General features: G+C 40.7%; 1 protein-coding gene across 1 annotated transcript; it reads left to right on the top strand.

The window, feature by feature from the left end:
• Positions 1-15287: 15287 nt before the first annotated feature.
• Positions 15288-16025, top strand: LOC142814494 (uncharacterized). The gene has a single exon (XM_075893263.1). The coding sequence runs from the start codon at positions 15288-15290 to the stop codon at positions 16023-16025; it is 738 nt and encodes a 245-aa protein (XP_075749378.1).
• Positions 16026-21064: the final 5039 nt, after the last annotated feature.

The following is a 21064-nucleotide window of genomic DNA, read 5'->3' as shown; positions in this document are numbered from 1 at the left end:
TTTAGCGAGATACAACGTTCTGTACTGCAATAAGTTGGTGAAAAACTGTGAGGTTATGCAAATATGGTAATTGTGAACAAAACAGTGTAATAGAGCGGTTTTAGATACAAGTGCGAATGTTAGGTTAGGTTAAGATATGAACCGTCGTAAAACCGCATTAAACAATGTCAATTAGTGAGATGCAGTGTTTTTCACCATTAAAAGTCGGGAACTGCGATATCTAATGTGAAAGCGCTTGCAACCGTCGTTAGGTAGGTTAGGTTAGGTTAGGTTAGGTTTTGTTAGGTTAGGTTAGGTTAGGTTAGGTTAGATTAGGTTAGGTTGGGTTGAGTTGGGTTAGGTTAGGTTAAGTTAGGTTAGGTTGGGTTAGGTTAGGTTAGGTTAGGTTACGTTAGGTTAGGTTAGGTTACGTTAGGTTAGGTTAGGTTAGGTTACGTTAGGTTAGGTTAGGTTAGGTAAGGATAATTTGGTTAGGTTAGGTAAGGTTAGGTTAGATTAGGTTAGGTTGGGTTGGGTGTTGTTGGTTTGGGTTGGGTTGGGTTGGGTTGGGTTAGGTTAGGTTAGGTTAGGTTACGTTAGGTTAGGTTAGGTTAGGTTAGGTTACGTTAGGTTATGTTAGGTTAGGTTAGGTTAGGTTACGTTAGGTTAGGTTAGGTCAGGAAAGGTTAGGTTACGTTAGAATAGGTTAGGTTAGGTTAGGTTACGTTAGGTTAGGTTAAGTTAGGTTAGGTTTGGTTAGGTTAGCTTAGGTTAGGTTAGGTTGGGTTGGGTTGGGTTGGGTTAGGTTAGGTTAGGTTAGGTTGGGTTAGGTTAGTTTAGGTTAGGTTAGGTTAGGTTAGGTTAGGTTGGGTTGGGTTGGGTTAGGTTAGGTTAGGTTAGGTAAGGTTAGGTTAGGTTAGGTTAGGTTACGTTAGGTTAAGGTATGAACCGTCGTAAAACCGCATTAAACAATGTCACTTAGTGAGATGCAGTGTTTTTCACCTTTACAAGTTGGGAACTGTGATATCTATTGTGAAAGCGCTTGAAACCGTCGTATTGTTGTAGAAAGCAATGTAAAGTAGCGAGTAAAACGTTTTCTAACGATAGAAGTGCGAAGGTTATGTTAGGTTGAGTTATGTTAGTTTAAGCTAGGTAGCGTCTTGAAACTACCAAAAACAACGTCATCTAACGAGATAGCGTTGTTTTATTGCATGTACGTAACTGCAATAGGTGAAATGTTGTGAAAGCACACAAAACGGCTTGAACAAGCCAGATACTGCGTGTTGTACCGTTACAGGTGCGAAACTGCTATAATGTGATATTCTTGTTAAAGCGCATGCAACCATCGTGAAACCTTAAAGAACGATGTCATTTAGCGAGATACAGCGTTCTGTACTGCAATAAGTTGGTGAAAAACTGTGAGGTTATGCAAATATCGTAATTGTGAACGAAACAGTGTAATAGAGCGTTTTTCCATACAAGTACGAATGTTAGGTTAGGTTAAGATATGAACCGTCGTAAAACCGCATTAAACAATGTCACTTAGTGAGATGCAGTGTTTTTCACCTTTACAAGTTGGGAACTGCGATATCTAATGTGAAAGCGCTTGCAAACGTCGTTAGGTTAGGTTAGGTTAGGTTACGTTAGGTTAGGTTTGGTTAGGTTAGGTTAGGTTAGGTTATGTTAGGTTAGGTTGGGTTAGGTTAGGTTAGGTTAGGTTAGGTTAAGATACGAACCGCGCTAAAACCGCATTAAACAATGTCACTTAGTGAGATGCAGTGTTTTTCACCTTTACAAGTCGGGAACTACGATATCTAATGTGAAAGCGCATGAAACCGTCGTAATCTTGTAGAAAACATTGTAAAGTTGCGAGTAAAACGTTTTCTAACGATAGAAGTGCGAAGGTTAGGTTAGGTTAGGTTAGTTTAGGCTAGGTAGCGTCGTGAAACTACCAAAAACGACGTCATCTAAAGAGATAGTGTTGTTTTATTGCGAGTATTAAACTGCGATAGGTGAAATGTTGTGAAAGCACACAAAACGGCATGAACAAGCCAAATACTGCGTGTTCTACCGTTACAAGTGCGAAACTGCTATATTGTGATATTCTCGTTAAAGCGCATGCAAGCATCGTGAAACCTTAAAGAACAATGTCATTTAGCGAGATAAAGCGTTCTGTACTGCAATAAGTTGGTGAAAAACTGTGAGGTTATGCAAATATCGTAATTGTGAACGAAACAGTGTAATAGAGCGTTTTTCAATACAAGTACGAATGTTAGGTTAGGTTAAGATATGAACCGTCGTAAAACCGCATTAAACAATGTCACTTAGAGAGATGCAGTGTTTTTCACCATTACAAGTCGGGAACTGCGATATCTAATGTGAAAGCGCTTGCAAACGTCGTTAGGTTAGGTTAGGTTAGGTTAGGTTAGGTTAGGTTACGTTAGGTTAGGTTTGGTTAGGTTAGGTTAGGTTAGGTTATGTTAGGTTAGGTTGGGTTAGGTTAGGTTAGGTTACGTTAGGTTAAGGTATGAACCGTTGTAAAACCGCAATAAACAATGTCACTTAGTGAGATGCAGTGTTTTTCACCTTTACAAGTTGGGAACTGCGATATCTAATGTGAAAGCGCTGGAAACCGTCGTAATGTTGTAGAAAGCAATGTAAAGTAGCGAGTAAAACGTTTTCTAACGATAGAAGTGCGAAGGTAATGTTAGGTTGAGTTATGTTAGTTTAAGCTAGGTAGCGTCGTGAAACCACCAAAAACGACGTCATATAACGAGATAGTGTTGTTTTATAGCGAGTACGAAACTGCGATAGGTAAAATGTGAAAGCACACAAAACGGCATGAACAAGCCAAATACTGCGTGTTGTACCGTTACAAGTGCGAAACTGCTATGTTTTGACATTCTCGGTAAAGCGCATGCAAGTATCGTGAAACCTTAAAGAACGATGTCATTTAGCGAGGTACAGCGTTCTGTACTGTAATAAGTTGGTGAGAAACTGTGAGGTCAAGCAAATATCGTAATTGTGAACGAAACAGTGTAATTGAGCGTCTTTAGATACAAGTGCGAATGTTAGGTTAGGTTGACATATCAACCGTCGTAAAACCGCATTAAACAATGTCACTTAGTGAGATGTAGTGTTTTTCAACATTACAAGTCGGGAACTACGATATCTAATGTGAAAGCGCATGAAACCGTCGTAATCTTGTAGAAAACATTGTAAAGTTGCGAGTAAAACGTTTTCTAACGATAGAAGTGCGAAGGTTAGGTTAGGTTAGGTTAGTTTAAGCTAGGTAGCGTCGTGAAACTACCAAAAACGACGTCATCTAACGAGATAGTGTTGTTTTATAGCGAGTATTAAACTGCGATAGGTGAAATGTTGTGAAAGCACACAAAACGGCATGAACAAGCCAAATACTGCGTGTTCTACCGTTACAAGTGCGAAACTGCTATATTGTGATATTCTCGTTAAAGCGCATGCAAGCATCGTGAAACCTTAAAGAACAATGTCATTTAGCGAGATACAACGTTCTGTACTGCAATAAGTTGGTGAAAAACTGTGAGGTTATGCAAATATGGTAATTGTGAACAAAACAGTGTAATAGAGCGGTTTTAGATACAAGTGCGAATGTTAGGTTAGGTTAAGATATGAACCGTCGTAAAACCGCATTAAACAATGTCAATTAGTGAGATGCAGTGTTTTTCACCATTAAAAGTCGGGAACTGCGATATCTAATGTGAAAGCGCTTGCAACCGTCGTTAGGTTAGGTTAGGTTAGGTTAGGTTAGGTTAGGTTAGGTTTTGTTAGGTTAGGTTAGGTTAGGTTAGGTTAGATTAGGTTAGGTTAGGTTGAGTTGGGTTAGGTTAGGTTAGGTTAGGTTAGGTTGGGTTAGGTTAGGTTAGGTTAGGTTACGTTAGGTTAGGTTAGGTTACGTTAGGTTAGGTTAGGTTAGGTTAGGTTACGTTAGGTTAGGTTAGGTTAGGTAAGGATAATTTGGTTAGGTTAGGTAAGGTTAGGTTAGGTTAGGTTAGGTTGGGTTGGGTGTTGTTGGGTTGGGTTGGGTTGGGTTGGGTTAGGTTGGGTTAGGTTAGGTTAGGTTACGTTAGGTTAGGTTAGGTTAGGTTAGGTTCATCTTTCCTCCATCTTTCAGCAGATCTGAAGATGGAGGACAGATTGTGTTAGAAAAACTAGCCACTCTGTTTACGAGGTGTCTCCTGACGGGAAGAGTACCAGAGTCTTGGAAGAACGCTAACATCATCTTAATACATAAGAAAGGAGATGACAAGGACTTGAAGAATTACAGGCCGATCAGCTTGCTCTCTGTAGTATACAAGCTATTTACAAAGGTAATTGCTAACAGAGTAAAGAAAACATTAGAATTCAATCAACCAAAGGAACAAGCAGGATTTCGAACAGGCTACTCAACAATTGACCACATTCATACTATCAATCAGGTAATAGAGAAATGCTCAGAGTATAACCAACCCCTATACATAGCCTTCATAGATTACGAGAAAGCGTTTGATTCAGTAGAAATATCAGCCGTCATGCAAACACTGCGGAATCAGGGCGTAGATGAAGTATATATAAATATTCTGGAAGAAATCTACAGGGGATCAACTGCTACCATAGTGCTTCATAAAGAAAGCAACAAAATACCAATCAAGAAGGGTGTAAGGCAGGGGGACACAATTTCCCCAATGCTATTTACCGCGTGCTTACAGGAGGTTTTCAGAAACCTAGAATGGGAACAGTTAGGGATAAGAGTCAATGGAGAGTACCTTAGTAACCTGCGCTTCGCCGATGACATTGCATTGCTGAGTAACTCGGGGGACGAATTGCAACTCATGATTACGGAGCTAGACAAGGAGAGCAGAAAGGTGGGTCTTAAAATTAATCTGCAGAAAACGAAAGTAATGTACAACAACCTCGGCAAGGAGCAGCGCTTCGAGATAGGTAATAGTGCACTTGAAGTTGTAAAAGACTATGTCTACTTAGGGCAGGTAATAACCGCAGAGCCGAACCACGAGACTGAAGTAACTAGAAGAATAAGAATAGGGTGGAGCACATTTGGCAAGCACTCTCAAATTATGACAGGTAGTTTGCCACTATCCCTCAAGAGGAAGGTATATAACAGCTGTATCTTGCCGGTACTTAGCTACGGAGCAGAAACCTGGAGACTTACAAAGAGGGTTCAGCTTAAATTGAGGACGACGCAGCGAGCAATGGAAAGAAAAATGGTAGGTGTAACCTTAAGAGACAAGAAGAGAGCAGAGTGGATTAGGGAACAAACGGGGGTTAAGGATATCATAGCTGAAATCAAGAAGAAGAAATGGACATGGGCAGGGCATGTAGCGCGTAGACGGGATAACCGCTGGTCATTAAGGGTAACTGACTGGATTCCCAGAGAAGGGAAGCGGGTTAGGGGGAGACAGAAGGTTAGGTGGGCAGATGAGATTAAGAAGTTTGCGGGTATAAATTGGCAGCAGCAAGCACAGGACCGGGTTAACTGGCGGAACATGGGAGAGGCCTTTGTCCTGCAGTGGACGTAGTCAGGCTGATGATGATGATGATGAGGTTAGGTTAGGTTACGTTAGGTTATGTTAGGTTAGGTTAGGTTAGGTTACGTTAGGTTAGGTTAGGTCAGGAAAGGTTAGGTTACGTTAGAATAGGTTAGGTTAGGTTAGGTTACGTTAGGTTAGGTTAAGTTAGGTTAGGTTTGGATAGGTTAGCTTAGGTTAGGTTAGGTTGGGTTGGGTTGGGTTGGGTTAGGTTAGGTTAGGTTAGGTTAGGTTGGGTTAGGTTAGGTTATGTTAGGTTAGGTTAGGTTAGGTTACGTTAGGTTAGGTTAGGTCAGGAAAGGTTAGGTTACGTTAGAATAGGTTAGGTTAGGTTAGGTTACGTTAGGTTAGGTTAAGTTAGGTTAGGTTTGGATAGGTTAGCTTAGGTTAGGTTAGGTTGGGTTGGGTTGGGTTGGGTTAGGTTAGGTTAGGTTAGGTTAGGTTGGGTTAGGTTAGTTTAGGTTAGGTTAGGTTAGGTTAGGTTGGGTTGGGTTGGGTTAGGTTAGGTTAGGTTAGGTTAGGTAAGGTTAGGTTAGGTTAGGTTAGGTTACGTTAGGTTAAGGTATGAACCGTCGTAAAACCGCATTAAACAATGTCACTTAGTGAGATGCAGTGTTTTTCACCTTTACAAGTTGGGAACTGTGATATCTAATGTGAAAGCGCTTGAAACCGTCGTATTGTTGTAGAAAGCAATGTAAAGCAGCGAGTAAAACGTTTTCTAACGATAGAAGTGCGAAGACTATGTTAGGTTGAGTTATGTTAGTTTAAGCTAGGTAGCGTCGTGAAACTACCAAAAACAACGTCATCTAACGAGATAGTGTTGTTTTATTGCGAGTACGAAACTGCGATAGGTGAAATGTTGTGAAAGCACACAAAACGGCATGAACAAGCCAAATACTGCGTGTTGTACCGTTACGAGTGCGAAACTGCTATGTTGTGATATTCTCGTTAAAGCGCATGCAAGCATCGTGAAACCTTAAAGAACGATGTCATTTAGCGAGATACAGCGTTCTGTACTGCTATAAGTTGGTGAAAAACTGTGAGGTTATGCAAATATCCTAATTGTGAACGAAACAGTGTAATAGAGCGTTTTTTAATACAAGTGCGAATGTTAGGTTAGGTTAAGATATGAACCGTCGTAAAACCGCATTAAACAATGTCACTTAGTGAGATGCAGCGTTTTTCACCATTACAAGTCGGGAACTGCGATATCTAATGTGAAAGCGCTTGCAAACGTCGTTAGGTTAGGTTAGGTTAGGTTAGGTTAGGTTAGGTTACGTTAGGTTAGGTTAGGTTAGGTTTGGTTAGGTTAGGTTAGGTTAGGTTAGGGATGTTAGGTAAGGTTTGGTTAGGTTAGGTTAGGTTAGGTTGGGTTAGGTAAGGTTAGGTTAGGTTAAGATATGAACCGCGCTAAAACCGCATTAAACAATGTCACTTAGTGAGATGCTGTGTTTTTCACCATTACAAGTCGGGAACTGCGATATCTAATGTGAAAGCGCTTGCAAACGTCGTTAGGTTAGGTTAGGTTAGGTTAGGTTACGTTAGGTTAGGTTTGGTTAGGTTAGGTTAGGTTAGGTTAGGTTAGGTTAGGTTGGGTTAGGTTAGGTTAGGCTAGGTTAGGTTAAGATATGAACCGCGCTAAAACCGCATTAAACAATGTCACTTAGTGAGATGCAGTGTTTTTCACCTTTACAAGTTGGAAACTGCGATATCTAATGTGAAAGCGCTTGAAACCGTCGTAATGTTGTAGAAAGCAATGTAGAGTAGCGGGTAAAACGTTTTCTAACGATAGAAGTGCGAAGGTTATGTTAGGTTGAGTTATGTTAGTTTAAGCTAGGTAGCGTCGTGAAACCACCAAAAACGACGTCATCTAACGAGATAGTGTTGTTTTATAGCGAGTATTAAACTGCGATAGGTGAAATGTTGTGAAAGCACACAAAACGGCATGAACAAGCCAAATACTGCGTGTTGTACCGTTACAAGTGCGAAACTGCTATGTTGTGACATTCTCGGTAAAGCGCATGCAAGTATCGTGAAACCTTAAAGAACGATGTCATTTAGCGAGATACAGCGTTCTGTACTGTAATAAGTTGGTGAGAAACAGTGAGGTCAAGCAAATATCGTAATTGTGAACGAAACAGTGTAATTGAGCATCTTTAGATACAAGTGCGAATGTTAGGTTAGGTTGACATATCAACCATCGTAAAACCGCATTAAACAATGTCACTTAGTGAGATGTAGTGTTTTTCAACATTACAAGTCGGGAACTACGATATCTAATGTGAAAGCGCATGAAACCGTCGTAATCTTGTAGAAAACATTGTAAAGTTGCGAGTAAAACGTTTTCTAACGATAGAAGTGCGAAGGTTAGGTTAGGTTAGGTTAGTTTAGGCTAGGTAGCGTCGTGAAACTACCAAAAACGACGTCATCTAATGAGATAGTGTTGTTTTACTACGAGTATTAAACTGCGATAGGTGAAATGTTGTGAAAGCACACAAAACGGCATGAACAAGCCAAATACTGCGTGTTCTACCGTTACAAGTGCGAAACTGCTATATTGTGATATTCTAGTTAACAGAAGTTAAAAAACAGCGCTAAAAAGACGGGACAAGAAAAGAAAGGACAACAGGACAGGGCGCTGACTAGCAACCAAATATGTTTATTTCTTCAGTCAGCATACATATATACCACAGCACTATCGCAAAAAACAGCCTACGCAGCGGCATGTGAGCCTGCGCAGAGGCATTCCAACAAAAAATTAGTTTGACAGAAAATTGATTTCCTTCGGAAGGAGGGAAATGGAAGGGAGGCTAACACATGCCTCACCACTGTTATGAATGTGAAAAGCTTCCGAAATGAGACGTGCACGTTCATCGTGGTAGTATGATAAGAAAATGGTATCTTTAAAAGAAGGGTGGCAGCCGCAGTTGTTACAGTGAAGGGAAAGCTGACTATCTGTAGCGCGATTATGAACTTTGTTTGAATGCTCGCGCAAGCGGTCATTAGCACAACGGCCCGTTTGCCCTATATAACACCGACCACAGGAAAGAGGAATCTTGTAGACCACGCCATGACGACATTTCACAAACTTGTGCCTGTGCTTCTTAGTACATCCTTTTTTGTACGGTGCCTCACGATTAACATGCTGGCATAAGCTGCCTAGCTTATTTTGGGCAGAAAATAGCAGCTTAATGCCTGCCCTGGCGACAACTTTTTTTAAATTGTGCGCTACCTTGTGCACATAGGGGATAACTGCTACGCTTTTTAGCCGGCTATTTTCAGACTGCACAGTGGCCAGGCGCTTGTCCTTACAGACTGCTACTAGGCTTTCAGCAATACTAGTCAAAAGCGTTGCAGGAAAACCTGCAAGCTTCAGGCGGTCAACTTGCGAAAAGAAACACTTTTCAACTTGGTGGTCACAGGACCTGTAGAGCGCCGCCTTCATGCAAGCTCTTGCAATGCCACGTTTAACAATTTTTGAGTGCGCCGAAGAAAAGGGAAGAAGGGCCTTTTTTGACCTGGGTGCGTAACCCCAACACACGTGGCTGTTTGAGAACGACAGTTCTAAGTCTAAAAAGCGTAGTTTGTTATTTGAAGGATGCTCAGTCTTCAATTCAAAAGAACTTAATTCTGCGCGGAACACGTCAATTATTTTAGAAGCAGCAGGCTGCGCGTCAGGTGGGTTAGTGCGGTAAAAAATTAAAAAATCATCCACGTAGCGCATCACTTTTACCGTGCTCGTCTGATCTAGCTTGCTCTCTAGATTGCGGTCAAAGCTAGCCAATAAAAGGTCACTCAGAATGGGGGCGATGCAAGACCCTATGCACACTCCTTTACGTTGTATAAAAAGCTTATCATCCAGGCAGATGAAGGTCGATTGCATATAAAACTTTAAAAGTGCTAAAAACCGATGGACAGTGATTCCACAGGCGTTTTGGAACTTAAGAACCCCGAATCTGTCTATGCAATAGCCTACTTCAGTACACACTTCTTCCTGAGGGAGCGAATAATATAAGTCCTTAATGTCTATGGAAAAAGCGCGCACACCTTCTGGACACTCATCCTGGAGAAAGGTAGAAACAGTACCTGGCGCCCTTATGAGGTAGGGGTCGTCGACGTCGAGAAGGCCCAAGAACCTTTGCAGAAACACTCCCACCTCACGTTGCCAGGTTCCTCGCTCAGAAACTATAGTCCGGAACGGGCACAATTCCTTATGGGTCTTGGCACTGAACCACCACTTGGCACTAACCTAACATTCGCACTTGTATTAAAAAACGCTCTATTACACTGTTTCGTTCACAATTAGGATATTTGCATAACCTCACAGTTTTTCACCAACTTATTGCAGTACAGAACGCTGTATCTCGCTAAATGACATCGTTCTTTAAGGTTTCACGATGCTTGCATGCGCTTTAACGAGAATATCACAACATAGCAGTTTCGCACTTGTAACGGTACAACACGCAGTATTTGGCTTGTTCATGCCGTTTTGTGTGCTTTCACAACATTTCACCTATCGCAGTTTCGTACTCGCGATAAAACAACACTATCTCGTTAGATGACGTTGTTTTTGGTAGTTTCACGACGCTACCTAGCTTAAACTAACATAACTCAACCTAACATAACCTTCGCACTTCTATCGTTAGAAAACGTTTTACTCGCTACTTTACATTGCTTTCTACAACAATACGACGGTTTCAAGCGCTTTCACATTAGATATCGCAGTTCCCAACTTGTAAAGGTGAAAAACACTGCATCTCACTAAGTGACATTGTTTAATGCGGTTTTACGACGGTTCATATCTTAACCTAACCTAACATTCGCACTTGTATTAAAAAACGCTCTATTACACTGTTTCGTTCACAATTAGGATATTTGCATAACCTCACAGTTTTTCACCAACTTATTGCAGTACAGAACGCTGTATCTCGCTAAATGACATCGTTCTTTAAGGTTTCACGATGCTTGCATGCGCTTTAACGAGAATATCAAAACATAGCAGTTTCGCACTTGTAACGGTACAACACGCAGTATTTGGCTTGTTCATGCCGTTTTGTGTGCTTTCACAACATTTCACCTATTGCAGTTACGTACATGCAATAAAACAACGCTATCTCGTTCGTTGACGTCCTTTTTGGTGGTCTCACGACGCTACATAGCTTAAACTAACATAACTCAAGCTAACCTTCGCACTTTTATCGTTAGAAAACGTTTTACTCACCACTTTACAATGTTTTCTACAAGATTACGACGGTTTCATGCGCTTTCACATTAGATATCGTAGTTCCCGACTTGTAATGTTGAAAAACACTACATCTCACTAAGTGACATTGTTTAATGCGGTTTTACGACGGTTCATATCTTAACCTAACCTAACATTCGCACTTGTATCTAAAAACGCTCTATTACACTGTTTTGTTCACAATTACAATATTTGCATAACCTCACAGTTTTTCACCAACTTATTGCAGTACAGAACGTTGTATCTCGCTAAATGACATTGTTCTTTAAGGTTTCACGATGCTTGCATGCGCTTTAACGAGAATATCACAATATAGCAGTTTCACACTTGTAACGGTAGAACACGCAGTATTTGGCTTGTTCATGCCGTTTTGTGTGCTTTCACAACATTTCACCTATCGCAGTTTATTACTCGCTATAAAACAACACTATCTCGTTAGATGACGTCGTTTTTGGTAGTTTCACGACGCTACCTAGCTTAAACTAACCTAACCTAACCTAACCTAACCTTCGCACTTCTATCGTTAGAAAACGTTTTACTCACCACTTTACAATGTTTTCTACAAGATTACGACGGTTTCATGCGCTTTCACATTAGATATCGCAGTTCCCAACGTGTAAAGGTGAAAAACACTGCATCTCACTAAGTGACATTGTTTAATGTGGTTTTAGCGCGGTTCATATCTTAACCTAACCTAACCTAACCTAACCCAACCTAACCTAACATAACCTAACCTAACCTAACCTAACCAAACCTAACCTAACGTAACCTAACCTAACCTAACCTAACCTAACCTAACGACGTTTGCAAGCTCTTTCGCATTAGATATCGCAGTTCCCGACTTGTAATGGTGAAAAACACAGCATCTCACTAAGTGACATTGTTTAATGCGGTTTTAGCGCGGTTCATATCTTAACCTAACCTAACCTTACCTAACCCAACCTGACCTAACCTAACCTAACCAAACCTTACCTAACATCCCTAACCTAACCTAACCTAACCTAACCTAACCTAACCTAACCAAACCTAACCTAACCTAACCTAACGTAACCTAACCTAACCTAACCTAACCTAACCTAACCTAACCTAACGACGTTTGCAAGCGCTTTCACATTAGATATCGCAGTTCCCGACTTGTAATGGTGAAAAACACTGCATCTCACTAAGTGACATTGTTTAATGCGGTTTTACGACGGTTCATATCTTAACCTAACCTAACATTCGCACTTGTATTAAAAAACGCTCTATTACACTGTTTCGTTCACAATTAGGATATTTGCATAACCTCACAGTTTTTCACCAACTTATTGCAGTACAGAACGCTGTATCTCGCTAAATGACATCGTTCTTTAAGGTTTCACGATGCTTGCATGCGCTTTAACGAGAATATCACAACATAGCAGTTTCGCACTTGTAACGGTACAACACGCAGTATTTGGCTTGTTCATGCCGTTTTGTGTGCTTTCACAACATTTCACCTATCGCAGTTTCGTACTCGCAATAAAACAACACTATCTCGTTAGATGACGTTGTTTTTGGTAGTTTCACGACGCTACCTAGCTTAAACTAACATAACTCAACCTAACATAACCTTCGCACTTCTATCGTTAGAAAACGTTTTACTCGCTACTTCACATTGCTTTCTACAACAATACGACGGTTTCAAGCGCTTTCACATTAGATATCGCAGTTCCCAACTTGTAAAGGAGAAAAACACTGCATCTCACTAAGTGACATTGTGTAATGCGGTTTTAGCGCGGTTCATATCTTAACCTAACCTAACCTAACCTAACCTAACCCAACCTAACCTAACATAACCTAACCTAACCTAACCTAATCTAACCTAACCTAACCAAACCTAACCTAACCTAACCTAACGTAACCTAACCTAACCTAACCTAACCTAACGACGTTTGCAAGCGCTTTCACATTAGATATCGCAGTTCGCGACTTGTAATGGTGAAAAACACTGCATCTCATCAAGTGACATTGTTTAATGCGGTTTTACGACGGTTCATATCTTAACCTAACCTAACATTCGCACTTGTATTAAAAAACGCTCTATTACACTGTTTCGTTCACAATTACGATATTTGCTTGCCCTCACAGTTTCTCACCAACTTATTACAGTACAGAACGCTGTATCTTGCTAAATGACATCGTTTCTTAAGGTTTCACGATACTTGCATGCGCTTTACCGAGAATGTCAAAACATAGCAGTTTCGCACTTGTAACGGTACAACACGCAGTATTTGGCTTGTTCATGCCGTTTTGTGTGCTTTCACAACATTTCACCTATCGCAGTTTAATACTCGCTATAAAACAACACTATCTCGTTAGATGACGTCGTTTTTGGTACTTTCACGACGCTACCTAGCTTAAACTAACCTAACCTAACCTTCGCACTTCTATCGTTAGAAAACGTTTTACTCACCACTTTACAATGTTTTCTACAAGATTACGACGGTTTCATGCGCTTTCACATTAGATATCGTAGTTCCCGACTTGTAATGTTGAAAAACACTACATCTCACTAAGTGACATTGTTTAATGCGGTTTTACGACGGTTCATATCTTAACCTAACCTAACATTCGCACTTGTATCTAAAAACGCTCTATTACACTGTTTTGTTCACAATTACAATATTTGCATAACCTCACAGTTTTTCACCAACTCATTGCAGTACAGAACGTTGTATCTCGCTAAATGACATTGTTCTTTAAGGTTTCACGATGCTTGCATGCGCTCTAACGAGAATATCACAATATAGCAGTTTCGCACTTGTAACGGTAGAACACGCAGTATTTGGCTTGTTCATGCCGTTTTGTGTGCTTTCACAACATTTCACCTATCGCAGTTTAATACTCGCTATAAAACAACACTATCTCGTTAGATGACGTCGTTTTTGGTAGTTTTACGACGCTACCTAGCTTAAACTAACCTAACCAAACCTAACCTTCGCACTTCTATCGTTAGAAAACGTTTTACTCACCACTTTACAATGTTTTCTACAAGATTACGACGGTTTCATGCGCTTTCACATTAGATATCGCAGTTCCCAACTTGTAAAGGTGAAAAACACTGCATCTCACTAAGTGACATTGTTTATTGCGGTTTTAGCGCGGTTCATATCTTAACCTAACCTAACCTAACCTAACCTAACCCAACCTAACCTAACATAACCTAACCTAACCTAACCTAACCAAACCCAACCTAACGTAACCTAACCTAACCTAACCTAACCTAACCTAACCTAACCAAACCTAACCTAACCTAACCTAACGTAACCTAACCTAACCTAACCTAACGACGTTTGCAAGCGCTTTCACATTAGATATCGCAGTTCCCGACTTGTAATGGTGAAAAACACTGCATCTCATCAAGTGACATTGTTTAATGCGGTTTTACGACGGTTCATATCTTAACCTAACCTAACATTCGCACTTGTATTAAAAAACGCTCTATTACACTGTTTCGTTCACAATTAGGATATTTGCATAACCTCACAGTTTTTCACCAACTTATTGCAGTACAGAACGCTGTATCTCGCTAAATGACATCGTTCTTTAAGGTTTCACGATGCTTGCATGCGCTTTAACGAGAATATCACAACATAGCAGTTTCGCACTTGTAACGGTACAACACGCAGTATTTGGCTTGTTCATGCCGTTTTGTGTGCTTTCACAACATTTCACCTATCGCAGTTTCGTACTCGCAATAAAACAACACTATCTCGTTAGATGACGTTGTTTTTGGTAGTTTCACGACGCTACCTAGCTTAAACTAACATAACTCAACCTAACATAACCTTCGCACTTCTATCGTTAGAAAACGTTTTACTCGCTACTTTACATTGCTTTCTACAACAATACGACGGTTTCAAGCGCTTTCACATTAGACTTGGCAGCAGCGGCGGCAGTCTTGGAACGTCGCTTATACCTACCTTTCTACTGATCGCAGATACTATCGTCGACACGCACGTGAAGCTTGTCTTGGTGGCAACATCTTTCGCTCTTTTCCGGAAGGGCGGCGTCGGTCACAATCGTCTGTGACGTCACTTCAGGGAGCGACTGTGCCGCCAGGGCTCACAAGTATTTCAAGAGGATCATCGGCCGACGTCCTTCACTTGGCAGCAGCGGCGGCAGTCTTGGAACGTCGCTTATACCTACCTTTCTACTGATCGCAGATACTATCGTCGACACGCACGTGAAGCTTGTCTTGGTGGCAACATCTTTCGCTCTTTTCCGGAAGGGCGGCGTCGGTCACAATCGTCTGTGACGTCACTTCAGGGAGCGACTGTGCCGCCAGGGCTCACAAGTATTTCAAGAGGATCATCGGCCGACGTCCTTCACTTGGCAGCAGCGGCGGCAGTCTTGGAACGTCGCTTATACCTACCTTTCTACTGATCGCAGGTCTGAAATTCTTTTGTAAATTTTTTTTTTTTTTTTTTTTTTTTTACTGTCGCTGCTGCTGCCATCCAAGTGTATTGTACTGTCTTTTTGCCATGACCTTATCCCGCTCAGAGGTGTACAAACTTGTGAAGGATTTAAGACATGACCTGACTGAGATGCGTCAGTCGCTCGAGAGGGAGCTGCGGAAGGAGCATCGTGAGATCAAAACTTCCCTTGATTTCATGAATAATGCTTTTGAGGATATGGCAAACCAGCTGAAAAAAATTGAAACTGAAAATGCCGAATTGAAGGCAGCCAACAGCTCCCTCACGGATGAATGCGCGCTTCTAAGAAACAAAGTGACTGAGAATGAACTTAGGATCACTCAACTAGAACAGTACTCTAGAAATAGGAACATTGAGATTAAGGGTGTTCCCATGACACAAAACGAAAACCTGAAAAGCGTACTTGCAGCTATTGGAAATTCAGTAAATGAACCTGTTTCCGAAAGTGACATTGAGGCTTGCCACCGTGTACCAACACGGGACGCTTCACGACAAAATATTGTAGTGCAGTTTCATAGCCGCTCAAAACGAAATGCCTTGCTTGAAAAAACACGACAGAAACGTTTGACCACGGCCGACATCGGACACCAGGAACGCCATCCTATCTTCATAAACGAGCACCTGTGTCCCGCATTGAAAGTGCTTCTCGGAAAAACAATTTGCAAGAAAAATGACAAAAACTGGCGTTTCTGCTGGACGAAAGAGGGCAAAATCTTTGCAAGGAAAAATGAGTCGTCACGTGTCCTACGCGTCACGAAGCTCAGCGACCTTGATAAGATAGAGTAAGTCGAGTACGTACATACCGTTTCCGATATGAAATATGGAAAACCGAGTTTTGTCGGTCTCGGAAATTTGCAGGTTGTCACAAAACAAATATTCATTTTCTGCACTGCATATTAACACACAGTCTGCTAGAAATAAAGAGGAAGAAATACAATGTTTGTTATCGCGCATGGATTTTCAGTTCGAGATCGTGATGTTTACCGAGACATGGTATCGCGATGCTACAGAAGTGATCAAAATTCCAGGATATACTTCTTTCTTCGTAAACCGCAGCTTTAAAAAAGGAGGCGGGGTCATGATGTTAGTGAAAAATGGCATGAATTGTGTTATTGTGGAAGAATTTTCAAGAGCCACTGCTGATTTTGAGGTTCTCACTGTCAAAAATGGTGCTAAAGTGTACAGCGTTATGTACCGTCCACCTCATGCGAGTGTGTCAAATTTCTTCACATTTTTAGATAGTTACCTTAGTTATTTTAATGATGATGCCAGCACTGTCATTCTAGGAGGTGACATAAACATAGACTGCTTGCAACAATCAACAAGTCATGATGAACTTTCTAGGATCTTGGACGCGAACAGTTATATTAATGCAATCAGTCTACCTACACGAATACAACCAACTTCTTCGACACTACTAGACGTCTTTATTACAAATATTTCACCCGAGCATCTTAGTTCTGGCGTCATCAGTTCTTCTGTGAGCGACCACCTACCCATTTATCTACTATCGGCGCAAACAAAACCCTCCACTGCGTCACGACACCCGTCCACTAAATCTTACAGACAGATAAACTCTTTCACGCTGAATAACTTTCGCTCTCATTTGCGTGTAACAGATTGGGGCAAAGTATTAGAAGTTGATGAACCCGAGACAGCGTACAATGAGTTCATAAATGTTTTTAAGGCAGCGTATGAACAATGTTTTCCACGTAAATTAGCGAAACGAGCTCGGAAAGCCCGTAAGCCATGGGTCACCGGGGAACACCTCAAAAGCATGAAAGAAAAAGACAAACTGTATCAGATCTTTATGAAAACAAGAGCTTTAACAGATTTACACGCTTTTAAGCGCTTCAGGAACCAACTGAACAAACAGCTCCGAGAAGCGAAACAAATTTACTTAAGCAATCTTTTCACCCCAGAAGTCCTTAAAAAGCCACACCTTATGTGGAAACGATTGAACACTGTGCTACACGGTGACCCCCAAGAACAATCCACTTTATCAATTAATAGTAACGGCGAAGAATTAACGAATGCACGCTTGGCGAATTCCTTCAACGACTTTTTCACATCACTTGTGAATAGTAAGCACGATCCGAATTGCATTCAATATTTAACAGCACCGATACAGAAAAGCGCATTCTTGTGTCCGACTTCTGTGCATGAAATTATAACATCTGTTTTGTCACTAAAAAACAGTATGTGTACGGATGTTCATGACTTCCAAATCAGACCTATAAAATTTGTAATCGATATTATCGCACCAATTCTGGAACATGTTATTAACCTCATGTTTTCTGTTGGCACATTTCCCAAACAACTACAGATGTCAAAGGTAACTGTAATATTCAAGGGTGGTGACATCAATAATTTCTCCAATTACAGGCCAATTTCAATTATTCCAGTCTTTTCTAAATGCATTGAGAAATTGATATATAAACGCATGTCCAGTTTTTCAACGAAGCATAGCATTATTACGCCTTGCCAGTTTGGCTTCCGGAAGGGATGCTCCACTGAGATGGCTCTATTACGCCAAAAGGAGCTTATCTTACAATCTTTCGAAGATCATCTCTGTACACTAGGCATATTCATTGACTACTCAAAAGCATTTGACTCAATTAACCACGATTCCTTGTTTGAGAAACTGCAGCATTATGGCTTTAGAGGCACTTTCTTAAAACTTATAATTTCTTACTTTAAACATCGCCACCAGCAAGTCACTATTAATGGTTTTGTATCCGAATTCAAACCAATTAAGGCTGGTGTACCTCAGGGTAGCATTTTGGGCCCATTGCTCTTTAATTTATATGTGAATGATATAGTAAATATTTGTGCTAATACTAAATTTATCATTTACGCAGATGATACAAGTGTTTTTATTACAGGACGTGACCCTTCAAACCTCATTGAAAAAGGCAACGTCGTCCTAAATAAAATTCACACTTGGAGTATCGCCAACTCTTTGAACCTAAACGCGGCTAAAACGAAAGCTGTTATATTTCGGCCTCAAAACAAAACGCTGGGCATCACAAACAGTCTAAAGTTAGGTACATCAACTATAGAATTATCACGCGTTGCTAAAAGCCTGGGAGTCATTTTTGAAGAGCATATGACGTGGACAGATCAAGTGAATGCCACCTTAAATAAACTTTCAAAAACTGTAGGTATATTGTCAAAGTTTCGTTACGTCCTGCCTCAAAACATAAAATTGTTAATTTATAAATCACTATTTTTGTCTAACTTATCTTATTGTCACTTAGTCTGGGGCACGACCACCAAAACCAACGTTCAGAAATTACACAAACTTCAAAAGAAAGCCATTCGTAACATCGTTAGTGCCGCATACGATGCCCACACGGAACCGATTTTCAAGGCTCTGCACTTATTCCCAGTACATGAGCTATATCACACAATTTTAAACAATCGCTATAAGTCGGCTATAAAAAATAACGACACATTTTTCACAGAATTGTCGGCGCTAACTCGCGCTGTACATGTGCGAATTTTGAGGACTCGTGAAGTCTGGAGATTACCAAGACCACGAACCAATTACGCAACACAGATGTTGAAATATCAGCTACCGCTACTACTTAACATATCCGAAAAACATAAGTAACACTTCCGCGTACTCAATTCGCATGTGTATGATGATAAAATGTACCTGTGAATCTCTCTCTCCCCCTTCATTTTGAACGAGTGCATCTCTGTATACTGTACCAGTGCCTTTTCTCGTATACCAGTGCCTTTTCTCTGTATACTGTACCAGTGCCTTTTCTCTTTATTGTGTACATTTTTCAGTTCCACTAGCTCGCTTATGTTGTTGCAATGAAGATAACTGTTATGTGCCCGTTTTTGCCTTTGTACGTCACGATTGTACGCCACTCTGTACGCCACGTTTGCCAAGCCCGGGGGTACGGACCCTGTCAAGCCTCATCTATGGCTTTTTGTCCGTACCCACCAAGCTCCACTGAATGTCTTTGAAGCTGAAATAAATCATGATTGATTGATATCGCAGTTCCCAACTTGTAAAGGTGAAAAACACTGCATCTCACTAAGTGACATTGTGTAATGCGGTTTTAGCGCGGTTCATATCTTAACCTAACCTAACCTAACCTAACCTAACCCAACCTAACCTAACATAACCTAACCTAACCTAACCTAACCAAACCTAACCTAACCTAACCTAACCTAACCTAACCTAACCTAACCTAACCTAACGACGTTTGCAAGCGCTTTCACATTAGATATCGCAGTTCCCGACTTGTAATGGTGAAAAACACAGCATCTCACTAAGTGACATTGTTTAATGCGGTTTTAGCGCGGTTCATATCTTAACCTAACCTAACCTTACCTAACCCAACCTAACCTAACCTAACCTAACCAAACCTTACCTAACATCCCTAACCTAACCTAACCTAACCTAACCTAACAAACCTAACCTAACCTAACCTAACGTAACCTAACCTAACCTAACCTAACCTAACGACGTTTGCAAGCGCTTTCACATTAGATATCGCAGTTCCCGACTTGTAATGGTGAAAAACACTGCATCTCATCAAGTGACATTGTTTAATGCGGTTTTACGACGGTTCATATCTTAACCTAACCTAACATTCGCACTTGTATTAAAAAACGCTCTATTACACTGTTTCGTTCACAATTACGATATTTGCTTGACCTCACAGTTTCTCACCAACTTATTACAGTACAGAACGCTGTATCTCGCTAAATGACATCGTTCTTTAAGGTTTCACGATACTTGCATGCGCTTTACCGAGAATGTCAAAACATAGCAGTTTCGCACTTGTAACGGTACAACACGCAGTATTTGGCTTGTTCATGCCGTTTTGTGTGCTTTCACAACATTTCACCTATCGCAGTTTAATACTCGCTATAAAACAACACTATCTCGTTAGATGACGTCGTTTTTGGTACTTTCACGACGCTACCTAGCTTAAACTAACCTAACCTAACCTTCGCACTTCTATCGTTAGAAAACGTTTTACTCACCACTTTACAATGTTTTCTACAAGATTACAACGGTTTCATGCGCTTTCACATTAGATATCGTAGTTCCCGACTTGTAATGTTGAAAAACACTACATCTCACTAAGTGACATTGTTTAATGCGGTTTTACGACGGTTCATATCTTAACCTAACCTAACATTCGCACTTGTATCTAAAAACGCTCTATTACACTGTTTTGTTCACAATTACAATATTTGCATAACCTCACAGTTTTTCACCAACTCATTGCAGTACAGAACGTTGTATCTCGCTAAATGACATTGTTCTTTAAGGTTTCACGATGCTTGCATGCGCTCTAACGAGAATATCACAATATAGCAGTTTCGCACTTGTAACGGTAGAACACGCAGTATTTGGCTTGTTCATGCCGTTTTGTGTGCTTTCACAACATTTCACCTATCACAGTTTAATACTCGCTATAAAACAACACTATCTCGTTAGATGACGTCGTTTTTGGTAGTTTCACGACGCTACCTAGCTTAAACTAACCTAACCTAACCTAACCTTCGCACTTCTATCGTTAGAAAACGTTTTACTCACCACTTTACAATGTTTTCTACAAGATTACGACGGTTTCATGCGCTTTCACATTAGATATCGCAGTTCCCAACTTGTAAAGGTGAAAAACACTGCATCTCACTAAGTGACATTGTTTATTGCGGTTTTAGCGCGGTTCATATCTTAACCTAACCTAACCTAACCTAACCTAACCCAACCTAACCTAACATAACCTAACCTAACCTAACCTAACCTAACCTAACCAAACCTAACCTAACCTAACCTAACGTAACCTAAC

Source organism: Rhipicephalus microplus, chromosome 4, assembly GCF_043290135.1.
Source record: "Rhipicephalus microplus isolate Deutch F79 chromosome 4, USDA_Rmic, whole genome shotgun sequence".
Lineage (NCBI taxonomy): Eukaryota > Metazoa > Arthropoda > Arachnida > Ixodida > Ixodidae > Rhipicephalus > Rhipicephalus microplus.
Note: the sequence above shows the minus strand (reverse complement) of the source record. Positions and strands in the feature narration are given on the sequence as shown.

Excerpts from the sequence above, each read along its gene's own strand:
- LOC142814494 (XM_075893263.1), top strand. The coding sequence starts at position 15,288 with ATGACCTTATCCCGCTCAGAGGTGTACAAACTTGTGAAGGATTTAAGA.